Source organism: Prosopis cineraria, unplaced genomic scaffold (assembly GCF_029017545.1).
Source record: "Prosopis cineraria cultivar Desert tree isolate PC_DT_omini unplaced genomic scaffold, ASM2901754v1 PC8, whole genome shotgun sequence".
Lineage (NCBI taxonomy): Eukaryota > Viridiplantae > Streptophyta > Magnoliopsida > Fabales > Fabaceae > Prosopis > Prosopis cineraria.
In genome coordinates this window covers 5,771,570-5,789,902 of record NW_026555339.1, presented here as the reverse complement: position 1 = coordinate 5,789,902, position 18,333 = coordinate 5,771,570, and the positions used below count along the sequence as shown (strand labels likewise).

The 18,333-nt window shown below is 33.4% G+C and overlaps 1 protein-coding gene across 4 annotated transcripts; it reads left to right on the top strand.

Moving 5' to 3' along the window:
- Positions 1 to 1,101: 1,101 nt before the first annotated feature.
- On the top strand, positions 1,102 to 17,701 carry LOC129317965 (probable sugar phosphate/phosphate translocator At3g11320). 4 transcript variants are annotated; one of them, XM_054962421.1, is made up of 13 exons: positions 1,102 to 1,476; positions 1,657 to 1,811; positions 2,593 to 2,767; positions 3,756 to 3,827; positions 3,930 to 4,046; positions 5,305 to 5,385; positions 6,059 to 6,135; positions 6,491 to 6,594; positions 7,397 to 7,495; positions 7,593 to 7,678; positions 8,220 to 8,306; positions 8,701 to 8,898; positions 9,565 to 9,901. In XM_054962421.1, exons 1-13 carry the CDS (start codon positions 1,372 to 1,374, stop codon positions 9,628 to 9,630), a joined length of 1,422 nt encoding a protein of 473 aa, XP_054818396.1. In that variant the 5' UTR covers positions 1,102 to 1,371; the 3' UTR covers positions 9,631 to 9,901. The 4 variants fall into 4 exon arrangements, with proteins under 4 accessions (XP_054818396.1, XP_054818395.1, XP_054818398.1 ...); XM_054962420.1 differs by having other exon boundaries at positions 8,208 to 8,306; XM_054962423.1 differs by lacking the exons at positions 1,102 to 1,476; positions 1,657 to 1,811; positions 2,593 to 2,767; ... (7 more) ...; positions 8,220 to 8,306; positions 8,701 to 8,898 and adding exons at positions 14,218 to 14,651; positions 15,620 to 15,723; positions 15,872 to 16,100; positions 17,000 to 17,701 and having other exon boundaries at positions 9,559 to 9,610.
- Positions 17,702 to 18,333: the final 632 nt, after the last annotated feature.

Here is an 18,333-nt window from a genome sequence, read left to right as displayed (position 1 = left end):
AGAAAAAAATTATGAATTACACTTTCAAAGATCCAAATTGATATATTATTTAACATGATATTTCAAAAAAATGATTTATAATAATCAACGAAGTAGTAAATTGTCGTTATACAAGAAAACACAGTGGAAAAAAAAAAAATCTTTTGAAAGTCACTGATATGGATGATAACCTTGATTGGCGAGTCTGGGCATTCACATCAGTAAATAATCAATCAATTATTACCATCAATATATTGATATTAATATAAAATATAAAACTTATTCTAAAATATAAAATTTATAACAAGGTTACATTAGTCGAAACACATTTCATTTTTATTCTTGTAACTGTTATAAAATTATAAAATTAATATTTACCTTTAATTTAGCTTCTATTAATTTTTATAATTTATTTAAATTAAAGAAAATGGTGGGGTGTGAGATTTTAAATTTTAGTGTCTTTAATTTTTAGAAAAATAGAGAATTATGGTTTGGAAGTTTTTAATTGATTTTTTATTTTTTTTCTTTTATACCTCTTATATAAAATTTTATAACATATTTATCTATTTTTTTTAAAAATGAACTCGTTAAAATATTTTTTTTTATTCACTTTGAACAAGATTAATATTCTATGTACCGTATGGGTATAAAAATTAATCATTTATTTTTTTTAATTTTAATTTAATTATAATTTAATTTTGAAATTTTAACTTACTAAAATTTATTTTTTAAATTTTAATTCTTGCAATTCAATTCTTATAATTTTTATCATCTAAATATTAATTTTTATATATTAAAAATAAAATTTATTATTAATATTTTAAATTATTAAATTATTTTAATATTTATAAATATTGTAAACATTAAAATTTTAAAATATTTTTAATTTTTATAATTTTATTTTTAAAAATTATACAGATTTATTTAAATGGTTGAAATTATAGGAATTGAATTAAGAGATAAAATATAAAAATTGAATAAAAATTATAAAAAATAAAAATAAATTAAAATTTAAGAATTGAATAAAAATTAAATTAAAATTATAAAAAATAAATATTAATTTTTTTAAGGAGGTTTTGTTTAAACACTATGGCAAGGAAGACCGAAGGCTGCGACGTCGTTTAAGTTGGGGGTTACCGCAGCGCCAATTCTACTGTGACGAGAACGCGCTCCATTTCCTGCACAGTCGAGGCCACAACGCCGTGGGCGTCTTCAGAAACCAAATTGGCAGTTGGCGAACAATTAACTAGCCATCACCGAGCGCACTGAGCCTATTCGAAAGCTTCGAAATTCCAAGTCTGTTGGTGGGAGAGTCACAGACATCGCGAAGAAGGAAACAGAAGAAGCAGCTCTTGCGACTTGTTCAAAGTAAAAAAAAAAAAAAAAAAGAAAATGTCAGTGCAAGAATATCTGGATAAGCACTTGCTTTCCCGGAAAATCGAAGATGCCGTCAATGCTGCTGTTAGGGCCAAGACTCCCGATCCTGTGCTCTTCATTGTAACTTCCTTTCCGTCGTATTACTTTTTATTTTTTTAATTGATTCGGGGAAATGCAATCGTGTAGCTCGGATTGTCTCAGCATCGATTTTTTTTTTTTTGGCAGCTGAAAGAATTCTGCGGTCTTGCATCAACATGACTGTTTACGTTTTTTTTTTGTGGTTATTTTTTGTGAGGTCAGTCCAATCATATGAGAAAAGCAGTTCAGTCTGTGATAACGAAAATTAAGGCGAGGCAGATCCTTGATAGCCGAGGAATTCCAACTGTCGAAGTGGACTTGTACACTAATAAAGGCATGTTCCGTGCTTCGGTTCCCAGCGGCAACTCAACTGGGATGTAAGTGTTGTTACTTCTTGGTTTAATGTATCTGTTAAATTAGAGCTTGAAAATTTTGAAATATGTCATTGGGGATGACTTCTGGAAAATAAGTAGAATAATTTCGGAGAGGGGGTAATTTAATGATATCTTTGTTTGATCAGAGTTTCTTGACTTGTAATTCTCCCTGGGGTCAATGGTGGTCTATCAATTTCTGTAAGCTTGATTCAGTGGATTATGCTTTCATTTTATTATCATCGGCCAATTTTTACGGACCTTGTATCATTGAATTCATTCCTAATGTAATTACTGTATTATGTTCGCTGTTCTTTTTGTGAGATTGTGGTATAATTAGGAAAACTATTAAGAGTTGCATTTTCCTGTTGCGAATTAACTTTAGTTCAAGGCAGTTCAGCAGCTGAGCATTGGTTTGAGTTTTTTAATCACATTTTATCATGGTTGATAGTCCACATTTATAATATAGATATATTCATGTGAGAAGGTTGATCAGTTTTAAATTCTTATCACTTGGTGCAGCCACAATATTGTGGTTGCAGCCAGATTGGACAACATCACATAATGTTAGTTATGTAATGGCTGCATTTCGTGTTTTTCTGCTGTCACACTCACTGCTGCTTTTATTTAAACCATATTTTCATGGATGGGTGATTAGGTTCAGCCGTCTGCTTGTGGTGTTTATGATGATTGTTTCTAGCTGTTTGATTATTTATCGGGTTCTTTTTCTCTAAAAGTTCTCAACCATAACATAACTAACATTAACAGTTTGGATTAAGGATTTCAGGTATGAGGCTGTTGAGTTACGTGATGGGGACAAGGGTGTATATCTTGGAAATAGTGTGGCTAAAGCAGTTAAAAATATTAATGAAAGAATATCTGAAGCACTGATTGGTATGGACCCAACACTTCAGTCCCAAATTGATCAGGCCATGATAGATCTGGACAAAACAGAGAAGAAGGTACTTGTTTTCCTTTTGAATGTAAACACATGTAATTGCTTGTTAGAAGCATAATACATGTAACTACACCACAGCAGCACATAGCACTGTAAACAAGAACATCAGCCATAGAATAATGAAAAAGGGATGCAGTTATGCTTGACTCGCTTTCAAAAGGCTAGCACTTTCCATAGACCTCCCTTTAGTTTTTGCTCACCCTTTTTACCAATAACTTCCTCTCCCAATAGGCCCCTTAACTGCCATTTGCCTGGTAACTTCCCAGTGACTCTTTAAACCACCCTGCTTGAACAGTTATTATTCTGAATTTTCCTTTTTCCCACTTCTACTTCCATTTTTCCCAGATTCATACTCCTCTGCATTCTCGCTCATCGTACTTTTTTTTTGTGGGCCTAGTGAGCCCGCTATTCTTAATATGGCTGCCTGCATTAGGCCTGTCTGATTTGAGTGAGGGAGTGTGCGTGTGTGTGTACAGGGGAATGTTAACATCTGCACTAGTTTTGTGGAGGTCCATGATCTCTGGGGTAATTTAACCAAACTTGTCTCAATCATTTTCTGGAATGAAAACAAAAATAGTGTTATTGACATCATTCCCTTGTGAAAGAATCATTACTGCTGGTGCTAAATCATTTTCACGCACCACAATAAATGTGAGGTCATGAAGAAGTCAAATGACTGGATGCCACTATAGTTATTTAGTTTTTTCGTGAAAGTTTAAATTTTTGTTTTGGTCAAAAAATTGCTTTGTGGAGATTGCTAATCTACTCACATCATCTACTCAACCCTTAAAAAGGAAAGCTTTTCAATATTTTATATTTTTACTTCCTATAGTATTTTCAACCTTTTCATTTTCCATCTCAGTCAAAAAAACGCTCCTAGTGTCACCAGAAGAGAATCTGTTTAGCTGGCTGTAAACATGCTGCATTCAAAGAAGTTTATCTTGCAATCCTTGTAGAATTCCTTATTGTTGTGTGTTTGCTTTTATTTGTAGGGAGAGCTTGGAGTCAATGCTATATTAGCTGTGTCCATTGCTGCTTGTAAGGCTGGAGCTGCAGAAAAGGAGGCATGACTCTTTGTTAATTTGAAGTATTCTTCTAGTTTGTTGTCTGAATAAATCTTCTTGTTCTTTCAAAGTGATTAAAAAAATAAAACACAAAAATATCAGGTTCCACTTTATAAGCACATTGCTGAACTTTCCGGAAAAACTAGTCCATTGCTTCCTGTTCCTGCCTTCACTCTTATTAGTGGTGGAAAACATGCTGGAAATAATCTGGCCATGCAGGTAATTTTACCTCTCTTACTTAATAACTTGCAGTGTGATATGTAAAGCATAAATAGTTTAGTTAGATTCTGTTAGAATAAAGGGATGAAGGAGCCTATATAAGGGGTCCTAAGTGTAGTTAGATATTATGCTAAAATGAAAATACAGAACACAGTTCAGTTCTTCCTATTCTCTGTTTCCCTTTCTCTCTTGTCTCTCATCTCTTCCTCTCTTTCACTCCTCTGTTTCTCTCTCTCTCTTCTTTCAACCATAACACAGTGTAATATCTTTTCACGCTTTCATTGTTATTTCATTGATTTGACATCTCTTACTTAACTTGATCCCCCATCCATCCGTAGCTGTTATAAACAAAAGATCAAGGACTGGGATTTCACATCTGGATTTTCTGTAATGTTCTTTTTCCACATTTTATTAATGTCTGTGAGAGTTTTTCTGTTCTTTGGTATATTGCTTGGAACATAATGCCTCTATTTTAAAGGGGTTTGACTAAGGCTTATGCTCCTTAATGTTCAGCCTAAGACCATGCAGCCAAAGCTATGGTGCTTATACTTCTATCTATAATTCAAAAATTGACTGTTTATTAAAAAGAAAGAAAGAAAGAGTTCATTGTAAGGCATCTATTTCTGATATAATTGAATCATGATACTATTCATGATCTTTTATCGACCAAATTGATGCAAATCCAGGTTAATCAACTGGCTCATGCCACAATCTTCTCTCTTTCGGGATGAAGTAAGCAGAAACAGCTGAGCTTGTGAGACCGTTTGAAACTTGATGTTTTGGCTGTAAAATTGTTTTTAGTTACTTAAAAGGAATGCTAGCATTGCAATGAAGATGAATACAATATAACCTATAAACTAAATTACAGTGTAGTCCAGCAATTGTAAATTTCTCAGAATCTAAACGTTTAAGAAAATGTGTGACATTCCTTACAAATTGGGGACGTAAAAGCAGAAGTATGTTTTGCAAACAAACTTTACCGAGAATTTGACATATAATGCATACATTTTAAAGTTCATTTGGCATTTTAACTTCCTAGTTCATAAATTTGTATACATCTTTGATGATGTTGAAATCACTTGGGATTCTACTACTCATTCATATATATATATATATATATATATTTGCATTGAGTTATGATCGTAATGTTTGATTATGGTTATTGGCTTTTTTGTTTTGGGACTGTTGTTTGCCTGACCTATTTATTTCAATGAACATAGTTTCACTGTATTAAATTGATAAACTTAATCGTGAATAGGAAATTATGATCTTACCTACTGGTGCAAGCAGATTTGAGGAGGCATTGAAAATGGGTTCAGAGACCTATCATCACTTAAAGGTGACAGTCTGTTTTCTTCAATTTTTTATCTGTACTATTTTTTTCTTCTCTGTTGAAGTTTTTTTTCCCCTGATCTAACATTCCTTGATATGTTCTAAAGCTAAAAATATATTAAGTTTGGGAGAGCATGGTTACTTAGCACTCAGGCTGTCTGTGAGAGGGAGATTTAGAATGGAAGCCCTAAATTTAGCATTTGAACTTTTCCTTGTGTTCTTGTAATTTTATGGGTGCAACATTCATGCTGCAACTTAAAATGGCTTCTGAATAACTTATCTTTTTCTGTGAAGTATGTCTTTTGAAAACTAGTTCTTGGTTATGTGGAAGACATTTGGCAAGTGTTTTGGGTTCTCCTTGTTTCAACTCAATTTGCTGTTTGCTCATGAATTTCTGGGATCTTAGTATAACCATCTTGCTTTGTGGTTTCACAATGTCACAAATATCATTGTGCAATTGTTGGCCACTCTTTGATAGCATTATTCTTTGTTGCCGATTACTCTTCCTATGGTTTTGATGCTGGTTTTTAATTGGTTTAGCAATCAGATGTGCTATATCTTAGCCACAAATTTGTATATTTCACTGATGATGAATTTAAGAATCCTGACGTAAGCAGCCACTGGAAGATATCATGTTTATACTGATGCATTGACTTGTATTCATGATAATAAAATCGCAGGCTGTTATTACAGAAAAAATTGGTGCATATGGCTGTAATGTTGGAGAAGATGGTGGCTTTGCTCCTATTGTTTCCAGGCAAGTGTTTTGCGTTTGAGTGTTGCTTTAACAGACATCTATAGCATTCAAAAATCCATGTTCGCAATTAAATGAGTAATATTCAGGGTAAGTCTCTTTTAGATGTAAAGCTAAGCAAAATGGAGATGTATTCAGAAAATGTATTTTTTGCCCTCGCCTTCTGAAAATTTTCCACAATAATACAGTAGAAATATTTATTAATTTTATAATCAGATTTTAGTGTAATTAAGTGGCTAATTATTATGAATTTCATGCTTAGTTTATGTGGTGGTCCTCCCTAAATAATATTGTTATTCTAAAGGCACCTTTCTCTCTTTTGGGGTTTTGTCTGACTGCATTTAAATACTCTCATCAGCTTTAAAGAGGCCCTAGATCTTGTAAAGGAGGCTATTAGCAGATCTGGTTATAACGAGAAAATAAAGATAGCTCTTGATGTTGCTGCCACAAATTTTTGCATAGGTAATTCTAATTTTTTTTTTGTCCCGAACGTACTTTAAGATTCTGAACTCTAGCCTGCTGACTCTAAATTGTTTTTTTTTTTTAAATAAAGAAAGTGACCATGTTGCTACTGAGCTTTTGCTACTGAGCTTTAGTACTTGTGTTTAAAAAACTAATGCAATTTCTGTTTTTTTAAATACTAACTAATACAAATTCTTTTACTTTGCTTTATCTCTACAAAATATTGTCTTACTGAGAGCTTTTCAAAATAGTAATCTTGCCTGTTCAGGGTTAATGTTTCAATAATTCTACATACACCATATGCATCAATTTTAGGTGATATCTCACCTCCCCATTTATTTCTCTACTCTCTGGAGATGCTATAAGAAATGTAAATCGGATGTGGTTATCTGTATATTATAGTATTTGTTCATCCTGGGAGCCATCTTTTACTTTTTTTTCTTGGTTTATTTTCATTAGTTCTACATATTGAGGGAACAATAGTGTGAGCCAACTATAATAAATTGGATTATATCATTGTTATTGAGACCTTTATTAATTTTAATCTTGAAGGGTCGATATTAATTCTCACTTTCCAAGAGTCACTGTTACTGTACGTGTCATAAGAGGACTGGTAGTTAAAGAAAGACTCTTGTCAGAGCATGTCAAATCTAAAGGATAATGAAGGAAAAAAGAAAGTGCATGGCTCTCATAACTTTTTAAAGTTGGTTTTATCTGCTGGATAATATGTTTGAAACTTTGCAGTCAGTACAAGAAGTCTTTATCCTTAACTGTTTTAATTTGGATTTTTATATTTTTATAGGTACAAGGTATGATCTGGACTTTAAATCTCCTCAAAAGTCAGGACAAAATTTCAAGTCAGCAGAGGATATGATTGAGTTGTACAGGGAACTATGTACTGGTAAATCATTGTCTTGACTGTTGTTTCAACTTTTTCTTTAAAAAATTTATGGAGCTATATTTTATATGCTTATATTGTTTGCCCCCTCAATTTGTAGAGTATCCAATTGTATCAATTGAAGATCCATTTGACAAGGAAGATTGGGAACATTTTAAGCATTTCTCAAATCTTGGAATTTGTCAGGTTTAATTTCTAGAACGATTAATGTTTAACTTTGCTAATGTGCATGCATCCAAGTAATACTTCCTCTATTAAAAAAATATAAGACATTTTTAGTATTTCGAAATATAATTAATGTGTTTTTTTTTTCAAAAGTGCCCACAATAAATAAATTATTTTATATTTATTTTAAAGTGAAATACCCTATTAAATAAAGGTAAATATGGAAAGATGGTGTTAATTTGAAGACAATTAACTATTTTATTGAGGAGTGAGGTTCAATTAAAAATACTTTATATTTTTAAACGGAGGGAGTAGATGTTATGAAATAGGCATTTACTTTTGGTGTTTATTGGACAAATGGAAAATAATTACGTAGTGATTGTAAGTATGTCAATGCCAGTGGAGAACTACATTTTGATGGTATTTTTTTTGGGTCACAGTCATCTTGTGGCATTGAAGAAAGGTTATTCCCATCTTACTACTCAGATGTTTAGTTGGTCTATTTTGTTGCTGAGAGGAGCTTCTGTTTATATTCTTCAACCGTTTTCAACTGGTCCTGCAGGTAGTTGGGGGTGATTTGTTGTCATCCAATGCAAAACGCATTGAGAAAGCAATCAGCGAGTCTGCTTGCAATGCTTTTCTTCTTAAGGTAGCTGACTATTATTTTATGATGAACTTAACACAATTCAAGTTTAATTTTTTTAATAATTAAATTTATTGTTCATGAAAGCTATTCTTCTAATTTAGTATCATCTAGAACAGTTGGAATTTTGTGGGGTGTGGGTTAAAAGATTACTTTGTGTGGATGCTATATTATGCTAGTTAATGTAAAGGGGGAGAACAATTTATAAATTGCCTTGCATGTATTTTAGTTTTCTAACCTGTCACTCTGTTATTTTGGACGGATATTGTGATCCGCCCTTTTGCGCTCTTCTATCTTATTCTGGAAAGAGAAGTCTCTTTTTCTGTGATCTTGGTCCATCAAGTTGCAACTGGTATGTCATGATGGTTAAAAGATATGATAATTTCTCATCGAAATCTAGGTCAACCAAGTTGGAACTGTAACAGAGGTCATTGAAGTGGTGAAGCAGTCGAAGGAAGCGCATTGGGGAATGGTGGCTTCTCATAGATGTGGGGAAACTGTAGATTCTTTTATAGCTGATTTAGCTGTGGGACTTGCTTCTGGTCAGATCAAAGCAGGTGCACCTTGCAGAGGAGAGCGGCTGGAAAAATATAACCAGGTCTTTTAGGACTCTCATACTGATTATTTTACTGCACTGTTGTGAACGCATCAAATATCATTAAATGTTAACTGGCTTCTCTTATCCACCCGTACTTCATCTTCCAAGGAGAAAAATATCACGTTTCCTGGAAGCATAATGTTCAATGGTTTTAGTAGCAATTAAGCATGGTGTTCTTTGGGACATTGCTGTTCTTGCAGGCTTATGATATACGTGGGTAGTACGGAATGCCAGAGTTTTTAATAAGTTTCTTTGGTTTAGATCTTTGTAAAAGAATTACTTTGGTCTCTCTTTGGATCTCAGCAAATGGATTTTTTTTTTTTAAGGCTGTGAGTCCTCCGGATTTTGGGAAAGATCGCGAGTGGCTTTTGAACGAATGTCTGTTTAGTTTCTTAACCGTGATTTGGGAGCATTCCTTGTCCTTCTATATTTGTATTGCTTTCTCTTTCATCAATAAATTATTTTTCTTTCATTAAAAAATTGTCATACAAAGTTAATCTAATCACTTTTATTAAAAATAGGGAAAGTAATCGAATTTAATTCTTGTACTTGACGACTTTCTGTTTTTACCCTGATGATGTATTCAAGTTCTTTACTAATATTTATTTATTGTCCTGTGACTCTTGCCTTGAAGCATTTCATTCTATAACCACATTTTTGATGCAGTTGCTTCGAATTGAAGACGAGCTCGGAGATCTAGCGATTTACGCTGGTGAAGATATTAGACAGTAAGAATGAGCATTGTCCTTGGTTTTACTGATTTTTTGAGTTATGATTCTCCATCGGTCATTATTGTACCATAGTTGTCAACATGATGTACCAGTTTCTCCGCTGTCCTTGCCCTTGGATACTTGTGATAGCAAGTGTTTCATTGAGTTTTCTAGCTTGTGTAGGAGATAGCTTGTACTATTTATTCATTTTGTTGGAATCGAGGACGGAAATTATTGCTCTTATCCATCACTGGAAGTTTTGGATTATTTGATCAACCACATTTTCCTGAGCAGTTATGATTTTTTTATACTATGTTGCCTGTGTTCAAATATGCGATCTTTTTGGAGCTGACTTCAGGACGAAAGAACCTGGGAGATGATATTTCACCCAATGAAACAAATACGCATATATGTGTACAATATAGAAGTACCAAACATATAGGTAAGAAGAAAGGGGGCGGGGGATAGAAAAATCCCATGACGCAAAGGCTGAAGCAAAAGTCTTGATATTATCGAGGATATGCCGTAGGTGCGAACCAATCTTTATCCTCTGCAGCATAAGAATCTGGCTTTTATTATCAAAGACAATATGCAATGGGAATTGAATAGGATCTGAAATTTTCTGCTGATCAAATATGAATTTGATGCCCAATTTAATACCTTCCAGAAATTTTGTGATGCCGCAAAAGGGCATCAAAAGGTTTCTATTCAACCACCAAATGGGTTTATTACAATAAGAGACAGATATATCAAATTTCATGAGAACTCTTCTTCCATAACAAATCCTCCTGACTCGAACATACCAGTGAAGAGGCAAGAACATCGAAACACACGAAAAATTGAAGTTTGGAGGCTTCGTCGTAACCTTTTCAGAGAGAGTGTCAATTCTTGCAATCAGTCGCTTCCATCTCTTGAATTCATGCACAACTTGCATCGGATCAGGATGCTCCTTTTTTGAATCTCCCACTTTATTTCTATGCTCCCAAATTAGATAGAGATTCAGGAAAATCCATCTGATCTCCAATCCTTGCAAATGCGAGTCGGAATCACTTGTCCTTGAGCAGAGATCCGCAATCCAATCATCAACAGAACCTATCTGCAAGTCACTAGTACGAAGACTGAAATCAATTGCAAACCAGACGGATCTAGCAAATGACCAATGCAGGAAAAGATGTTCCCTTGTTTCAGAAGCGCTTCTGCAAAGGAGACACTTTTCGTTTCGCAATCTTGAATTACATTTCAACGGCAAATCATCTGGTAGCTTGAGCTTCCATAAGAACTTCCCTGAAACAGAGTGATTCTTAAACATGCCTCCCCCCTTGACGCCTCTTGAAAGGACTCCCGCAAAGAATATGATGAATACCATCCTAACAAATTTTCTTTCCAAACTAACTAGATTTTATGCTCCGTATGCTGCAGAGAACATGAGTTGGTTGAAAGCTACGGTGTTTACGACTTTTTACGAATATTGATATCGATTCTTTTGGACGGAGTGCAGGAAATTGGTAGCGAAGAAATGGCCTCTTAATGTAACATTTAGCCGGTGCATTTTTTAAATATACTACCCTACGATACTTTTTGCAAGTTAAGCGTGTCTTCTCCTTGACAAATTTTCTTTCCCATCAGAAACTAATTTTGTTTTTTGACTATGGAGTGAATGAAAGTGGAAGAGAAGAAATGGCCATCCGATGTAACATTGAGGCAGTAAATATTTATATATATCACCCCTCGATGCCTCTTGCAAGGTAGCTTGAGCTTTCGTTAGGATTACACAAATGGGAGGTCATGGGTGAAAAGTTTGAAGAATGGAATCGGTTTTCACAGCAATCAATATTCCCTTCACAAATTTAAAGTAGACTATCAAATTGGAAGGAAAATTGGGGTAGGTGGTAAGCGTTTCTCATCACTTAAATCAATGGCTGTAGATTCAAATCTCAATTCTGGTGTATGTTATAATTTAATTGGAAGAGGTCTACTTCCTACTATCATTATCTTGGAGGAAATAATCTTTGTTGTCAATGGAGTCTACTTCTTATAGTTATAAAAGGGGGAAAAAAACTACGCCATTACTAGCCTTGATATTCTTTATTATTCAAAGCTTATCGGACTCCAACTAATTTGAATTTAAATGGGATTGAGCTTTGAGCCAAAGTAGCTCTTTATAAATATTTTACACATTTACATGAAATTAAATTTAAACTTGTATACTTGAATAACCATAACCCATTTTATTAGAACCAATGGCCTGTTGGTTATATGTCAATATTGATTTTTTCTGGATAGAGTAAAGGAGAATGGCAAGTAAGAAATAACCTTCTGACGTTAACGTTTAACCGATGAATTTATATATATATATATATATATTTTTTTTTTTTGCGGGGCCTCATCGCCTTTGCTAGCTTTTATCTATGTGTCGGTTAGTTGGGTTTTCATTCCATTTTTATCTTTACTCTCACGAACCCGGCCTCTTGAGCATTGCTTGCTTGAGAAAATTTGAAAATGCACTTTAGAGCCTTTGTTAAACTGGAAAAGAAATACTCTCAATTAAAAAATATAAGCATTTTTAACCGAATATTATCTCTAATAAAGTAGTTACCTATCTTTTAAATTAATCCTATAATAAATATAAAGTCACTATCAATAGGGACACTTTTAGAAAAAAAAATAATGATTACACCTCGAAAGACTAAAAATATCTTACATTTTTTAACATTCAACCTTAAAAAATGCCTTACATTTTTTAATAGAGAGAGTATTATACAGCACTAATATTCTGCACACTTAGACCATTAAATATTCTATTATACTATTTTTCCTTTTTTAAGTCTAATTTTTTTATGAAAAGAAATTATGGCATTAATATTACCATTAATTTCACAAAAAATAGAAATTAATAGTTATGTTATTAGATGATTGAATTTTTATGCAACTGAATAAATGATTTTTGTGTTTGAATTTATTTGTACATAAAATTATAAAGCTAGCGTAAGGTTCTTGATATAGTATTTGTATATGTTATTAAAAAATAATATTTGTACAAAATTTTTAAATTTTGGACCAAGTTTCACAAATGTATTCTGCATAAAATCATTTTTTTTTCTGAATGCATAAAATTATTTAAACAGCGCAAATTTTGGCTTGATTTATAAGAACATAGAACATCAAATGAATAATCAATTTGGCCAAAAAAAGAATCTATAATCAATAATGTAAAATATAACACTTACAAAACAGTATTCACGAACGATGTGAAGTTTTGTGCAATCGTGACGCGAACAGACGGTTTGATAATGAGGTGAGTATGTGACAACGAACGGATGGAAGAGAGCGAGCGTTGCTTCATGTGAATATCGACATGTCATTGTCGTGGTTCTTTATTTTGTGTGTGTGTGTATTTAAAAAACATTATTTTAATTGTTACAAATAATTAAATCAAGGCATTCAAATAAAAAATAATTTGTTGGCAAAAAAAATACAAAATAATCTTAATTTATGTAAACATTTGATCGAAGGATCATAGTATGCTTATTTATGTAAGAAATTATGTCGTTAATATTATAACAAAAAAGAATAGAAAAAAATTATAATAGAACATTTAAGAATTAATTTTTAGGACAAAGTTAACTAAATTTTGATTATTAAATGTACTTTTAATTTAAAATTAATAATATTTCTCCAATTTTTATTAATTTAATATTGATTGAGAAGCAATTCGTTCTTTAATCCTGAAAATGATTTTAGTAGCACTTGTTTATATGCTTAATTGCATCATTATCATCTTCTAATTTTAATAAATACGTTCAGTTTTATTTTCTAATCAAATTAAATTAAAATATTTTATATAAATTGTATATCGAACTATTTGTTCTTTTGTTGGGAAAAAAAAAATCTGTTCTTTCCATTTAAAAATATCCAACGTGCACCTCCTACCTACATGTTTCTATTATACGTTAGCAGCCAAAATGACATCTTATCTTCTCCCCAAAATACTAAGAAAACCACAAAACTTGCAATTCTAAAAATAGGAAAAAAATATCAAATAATACTAAAAGCTCAAAAATATTTAGTATTTCTTATGATAATATAGACTTTTGATAAGTCTTTCAAATATTTTTATAACTCTTTTATTTGATTCTCTCAGAAAATAATAAACAAAAGCTTTATTTTAATATATTTATAGTAAAAATGAGGATTCCTCACTGTGCTATAGTGAAATGCCGCTAAATTTTCCTTGTCCCATGCTACCTCCTTCCAGAGCTTCTCACTCTGCGTCGTTCGTTCTCTGCGATTACTTTCATCTTCCTCCCAAAGCGGCAATCCCAATTCTTCAATCAACGCACATTCTAATCCCTCGTTTTGAAAATCCTCTTTTTTCTTAAACCATTTACAGAAACTTGCGTGCTTAAGTGCTTTGACCTTTTTGGGTTCTTTCCAGATTTTCCTTCTATTTTCTCTTCTCTTCTCCTCAACCCATACTCTTCCTCCTATTCTTTTCAAGTTTCGTCTCTGGGAAAAACCTAACCCTAAGCGAGTCTCTCAAGTCCATTGCTTGCGATCCAACAGTTGGGATTTCCAAAATTGGAATTGCTTCCCGTGATGAAGGTCCCAGCCTCGGGTCGGTTATTCACCTTCGGGCTCATAACGTGCTGGTACTCGTCCAACATTGGGGTGCTTCTTCTGAACAAGTTCTTGCTGAGTAATTATGGGTTCAGGTACCCGATTTTTCTGACGCTGTGTCACATGATGGCCTGTTCGATTCTTAGCTACGTCGCTATTTCTTGGCTCAAAATCGCGCCGTTGCAGACGGTGAGGTCGCGGGTGCAATTTGTGAAGATATCGTCTCTTGGTCTCATCTTCTGCTTGTCGGTGGTAGGAGGGAACATTTCCCTCCGGTACCTGCCGGTGTCGTTTAACCAGGCAGTGGGTGCGACGACGCCATTTTTCACTGCCGTGTTTGCTTACCTTATGACTCTCAGGAGGGAGGGATGGCTCACCTATATCACTCTCATTCCTGTAGTTGCCGGCGTTATGATTGCCAGTGGGGTATCTGTCTCTATCTCTTGTCTTACTGTTTGTCTTATTTTAGGACCTTTTACTTTTTATTCTCCATATTTCGTAATATCAAGACAATGTGAGAATGGGCTATATATATTACGATGATTGAGAATTGGGAGGACCCATGTGATTCAGATTCTTTTTGGCGTGTCTATATCTTCTTTGGCTGAGCATAATTATATGGAAATGGTTTGTTCAGGTTCTTTTAAAGAAGACGAAAGATAATTGAATGGTACTACCTCTGCTACTTTTTATAAGGATATTTTAACAACTTCATGGTATTAAGAAGTTTAGTTAAAGTTAATTAACATTCTTAAATTTGTTCAAAATTTTAACAAGTTTTCAATATTATCCTTAAAGCTCATCAAATCATTGTTTTCCTATCATAATCTCTCTTCAGTAACAAAGGGTACCAAGGGAAAAAAAAAATGCTTGAGACAAATTGAAAAAATTTTTATAACAAGGACCAAGCAACTCTTCTAAAATAGTTCCTATATTAAGGACAGAGGGGGTATTTAACTATTTATTACTTATGTCGCGTATGTTAATTTCAGTTTTTGTGTTCGTAATTTCTTTTGACAATTCAATTTATTTTTGTGATTTCAATAGTAAGTTGCATGCACACATATTTAATCAAGAGGGGGCCCTCATTGACTGAAATGAAAATAAAATTAGATTTTATTTGTTTGAATTTTCTGAGTACAGTTTGTTTATGCATGTGAAATTAGAGGGGGCTGAAGAGGTCTGTGATTGGCCATAATTATGAAATGTAGTTAATTAACCAACTTTGTGTGGGCTGCCGATGTGATTATTAATTTTGACATTGTTGACAATGGATCGAAAAACTGTTGATTAAAAGTTATATTCAATAAAAAGAAAAAAGTTTGCAATTGATTTCTGCTTGAAGTTAACATTCTATAATTCTCGTTGCTTATCATCTTTTCTCTTGCGTGAAGGGAGAGCCAAGTTTTCATTTATTTGGATTTATAATGTGCGTTGGTGCTACAGCAGCTCGGGCACTTAAAACTGTGCTTCAAGGAGTCTTGCTGTCTTCTGAAGCGTAATATGCTTAAACTTTCCTGCCATTCGATATGAGTATTTGTGAAATAATCATGCACTGCTGATTGAATGAGTACCATCCATAAAATAATGAGTATCTTAGTATTTAAGGCCTGGCTGCTACTGAAATGGACTCGTTGACTTCTCAGGGAAAAGCTTAATTCTATGAACCTTCTTATGTACATGGCACCAGTGGCTGTTGCATTTCTTCTTCCAGCAGCAATAATAATGGAGGAAGATGTTGTTGGGATTACAGTTGCACTTGCCAGAGATGATTCCAGGATTTTGTGGTTACTTATCTTCAATTCTGCATTGGCGTATTTAGTCAATTTGACCAATTTCTTGGTCACAAAGCACACCAGTGCCTTAACCCTTCAGGTAATCATTTATCTTTCTACCCATTGAAATTTTAGGAATATCTTAAATCTTGATATGTGAAACATGGCAATAAATATGGTATATTTTATCCTTCTGTTTTATTCTTCCGTCTAACTCTGATTTTTTTATTTAATTTGCCATCCACAAATCAGTGAATAATAATAATATCTGGTTGAAGAGAAAGAATAATGGATATTTCTGCCAGCTTTTGTTTACCCTATCATTATACTTGTTGAAATAAATTTCTACCGTTTGGGCTTAATTTTTTTAAAAGGAATACGTGCCTTCTATGCATTTAGGCATACTCAACATGTGCCAGTAACATGTACATCCTGGTATGCCGTATGGGTATGACTAATTTGTAGCTGAAATCACAGTGGTGACATGAGCTATTACGTTGTATCAGTGCGATTTGATGCATTTCTAGAAGTATTATGCGTTTTAGAATACTCTGTACTTGCATGTTTACGAAAGGTTGTTGGCCAACCAAGATGGTGCATATTATGAAGGTTGTCCTAGGGTAACATTTTCTGCTGTTAGACTAAGTAACAAATTTTTGCATGACTTTCTACATACTGCAAGAGGCTATTGAAAGTGGTCATGGAAAAGCTTGTTGCCAATTTTCATCTAAACAGGCTTCGTTGTTTTTTTTTTTTTTAGTTTCTTTTGCCAGAATCTTGATGGGCTTCCCTGATTCTTTTGAGTTCTGGTCCTGTAAAGCATTTGTGTAATATGTCTGTCAATTCCTAATCCTTCCCTATGTCAGATAAACAAGTTCTGGCTTGAACAAGTTCAATTGTAATATGTATATCTTTTCTGAAAGATCATTAATATACGTTTTTTTAATGATATATTATATTGTACATTACTTAACTTGAAGGATCAATGGCTCTTCCTAGGTCCTAGGAAATGCTAAAGGCGCTGTAGCAGTTGTTATCTCCATTTTGATATTTAGGAATCCTGTATCGGTTACTGGAATGCTTGGATATACTCTCACAGTTTTTGGAGTCATCTTATATAGTGAAGCCAAGAAACGGAGTAAATGAGGTACTTTTGAGCTATTTAACCCCCATTTTGCTACATTGTTCTTTATCATGGCAAGACTGCTTCTGCTCATGTTGTAGGCCACTTGTGCAGCACCTGGAAATTTTACCCTAACGATTTTTTTAAATCAAATGTTGGAAGTTGGGTTATTTGTCACAGCGATTAGAAATTCAGCAGTGAACTGAAGAACGAGTTGCTGAGAAATATAAGCCTTCCAATCGGAATAAGATTGAGAATTTGGGATTGGGAGTACTGGCGAAAGATTTTGATTCTCTTGTGTAGCATTTCCCTTTATTTCTTTAACTTTTTGTCAAATACTTTGTCTATTAATTCAATAGGAAGGCAATGTAATTTATGCGCTTATGTGCTTCATTAATGTGAGCTAGTAGTGATGTTCGGGAGAAAAAAAGAGCTACTGGTGTTTCTACTTCTTAACGTAAACCTTTCCTTCTAGAATTAGTATTCGTTTATTATTATTTTTTTAAGTACTTCTTTTCATTTTTCTGAAATGTAATGTTTGCTGCTTTATGTTATAGGGTATCATTATCATGTTGTTTTGGTTTTTGTTTTATATTTCTTAATAATTAGTTCATCTAATCAATATCGAGTAGTTTTGCAGCATTACTGTGGCTTGGCTTCTTTTATGTCTCTTGTAATCATATATTAAAAATGTTTTTAATGAAATTTATGTCTGAATATAATTTTATTTTGTTAAGCATGAACTTATAAAATTTAGCCTTTTAAACGATTTTGATTTCCATGCTGTAAATAATAAATCCTATCATGAAGTGAAAGGCTCAGCAATCGTCCTCCAATTTCTTCCATGGCGCCTTGTATGTATTGTCTGGCATATTTTACCTATTTTGATTTCAATGGTGCTTTGGATGTACACGCAGCTTCCAAAAGCTACAAGTACATAAAAGAAACTATGCTGTTTTTGGCTTTTGACCTGACTCATGAAATTCATGTCATATCTTTTATCTTTTATTTTATCTGTGTATTCTTAATAGATCAAGCCTACCATTGTGGATCCAATCCCTTCCTAGGAGGGGAATGGCCAAAACAAGGCAAATCCTTCAAGGATCAGGAACGCCTTACGGGGCTTTAACATTGAAGACACTGTGTCCTGTTCTGCCATATTTTTACGAGACATGTTTATGAGGATTTGAAGCATGCATACACTGAATAT

Excerpts from the sequence above, each read along its gene's own strand:
- LOC129317965 (XM_054962420.1), top strand. The coding sequence starts at position 1,372 with ATGTCAGTGCAAGAATATCTGGATAAGCACTTGCTTTCCCGGAAAATC. Across the intron at positions 8,307-8,700 it reads GCAATGCTTTTCTTCTTAAG|GTCAACCAAGTTGGAACTGT; the intron begins GTAGCTGACTAT and ends ATCGAAATCTAG. Across the intron at positions 8,899-9,564 it reads GGCTGGAAAAATATAACCAG|TTGCTTCGAATTGAAGACGA; the intron begins GTCTTTTAGGAC and ends TTTTTGATGCAG.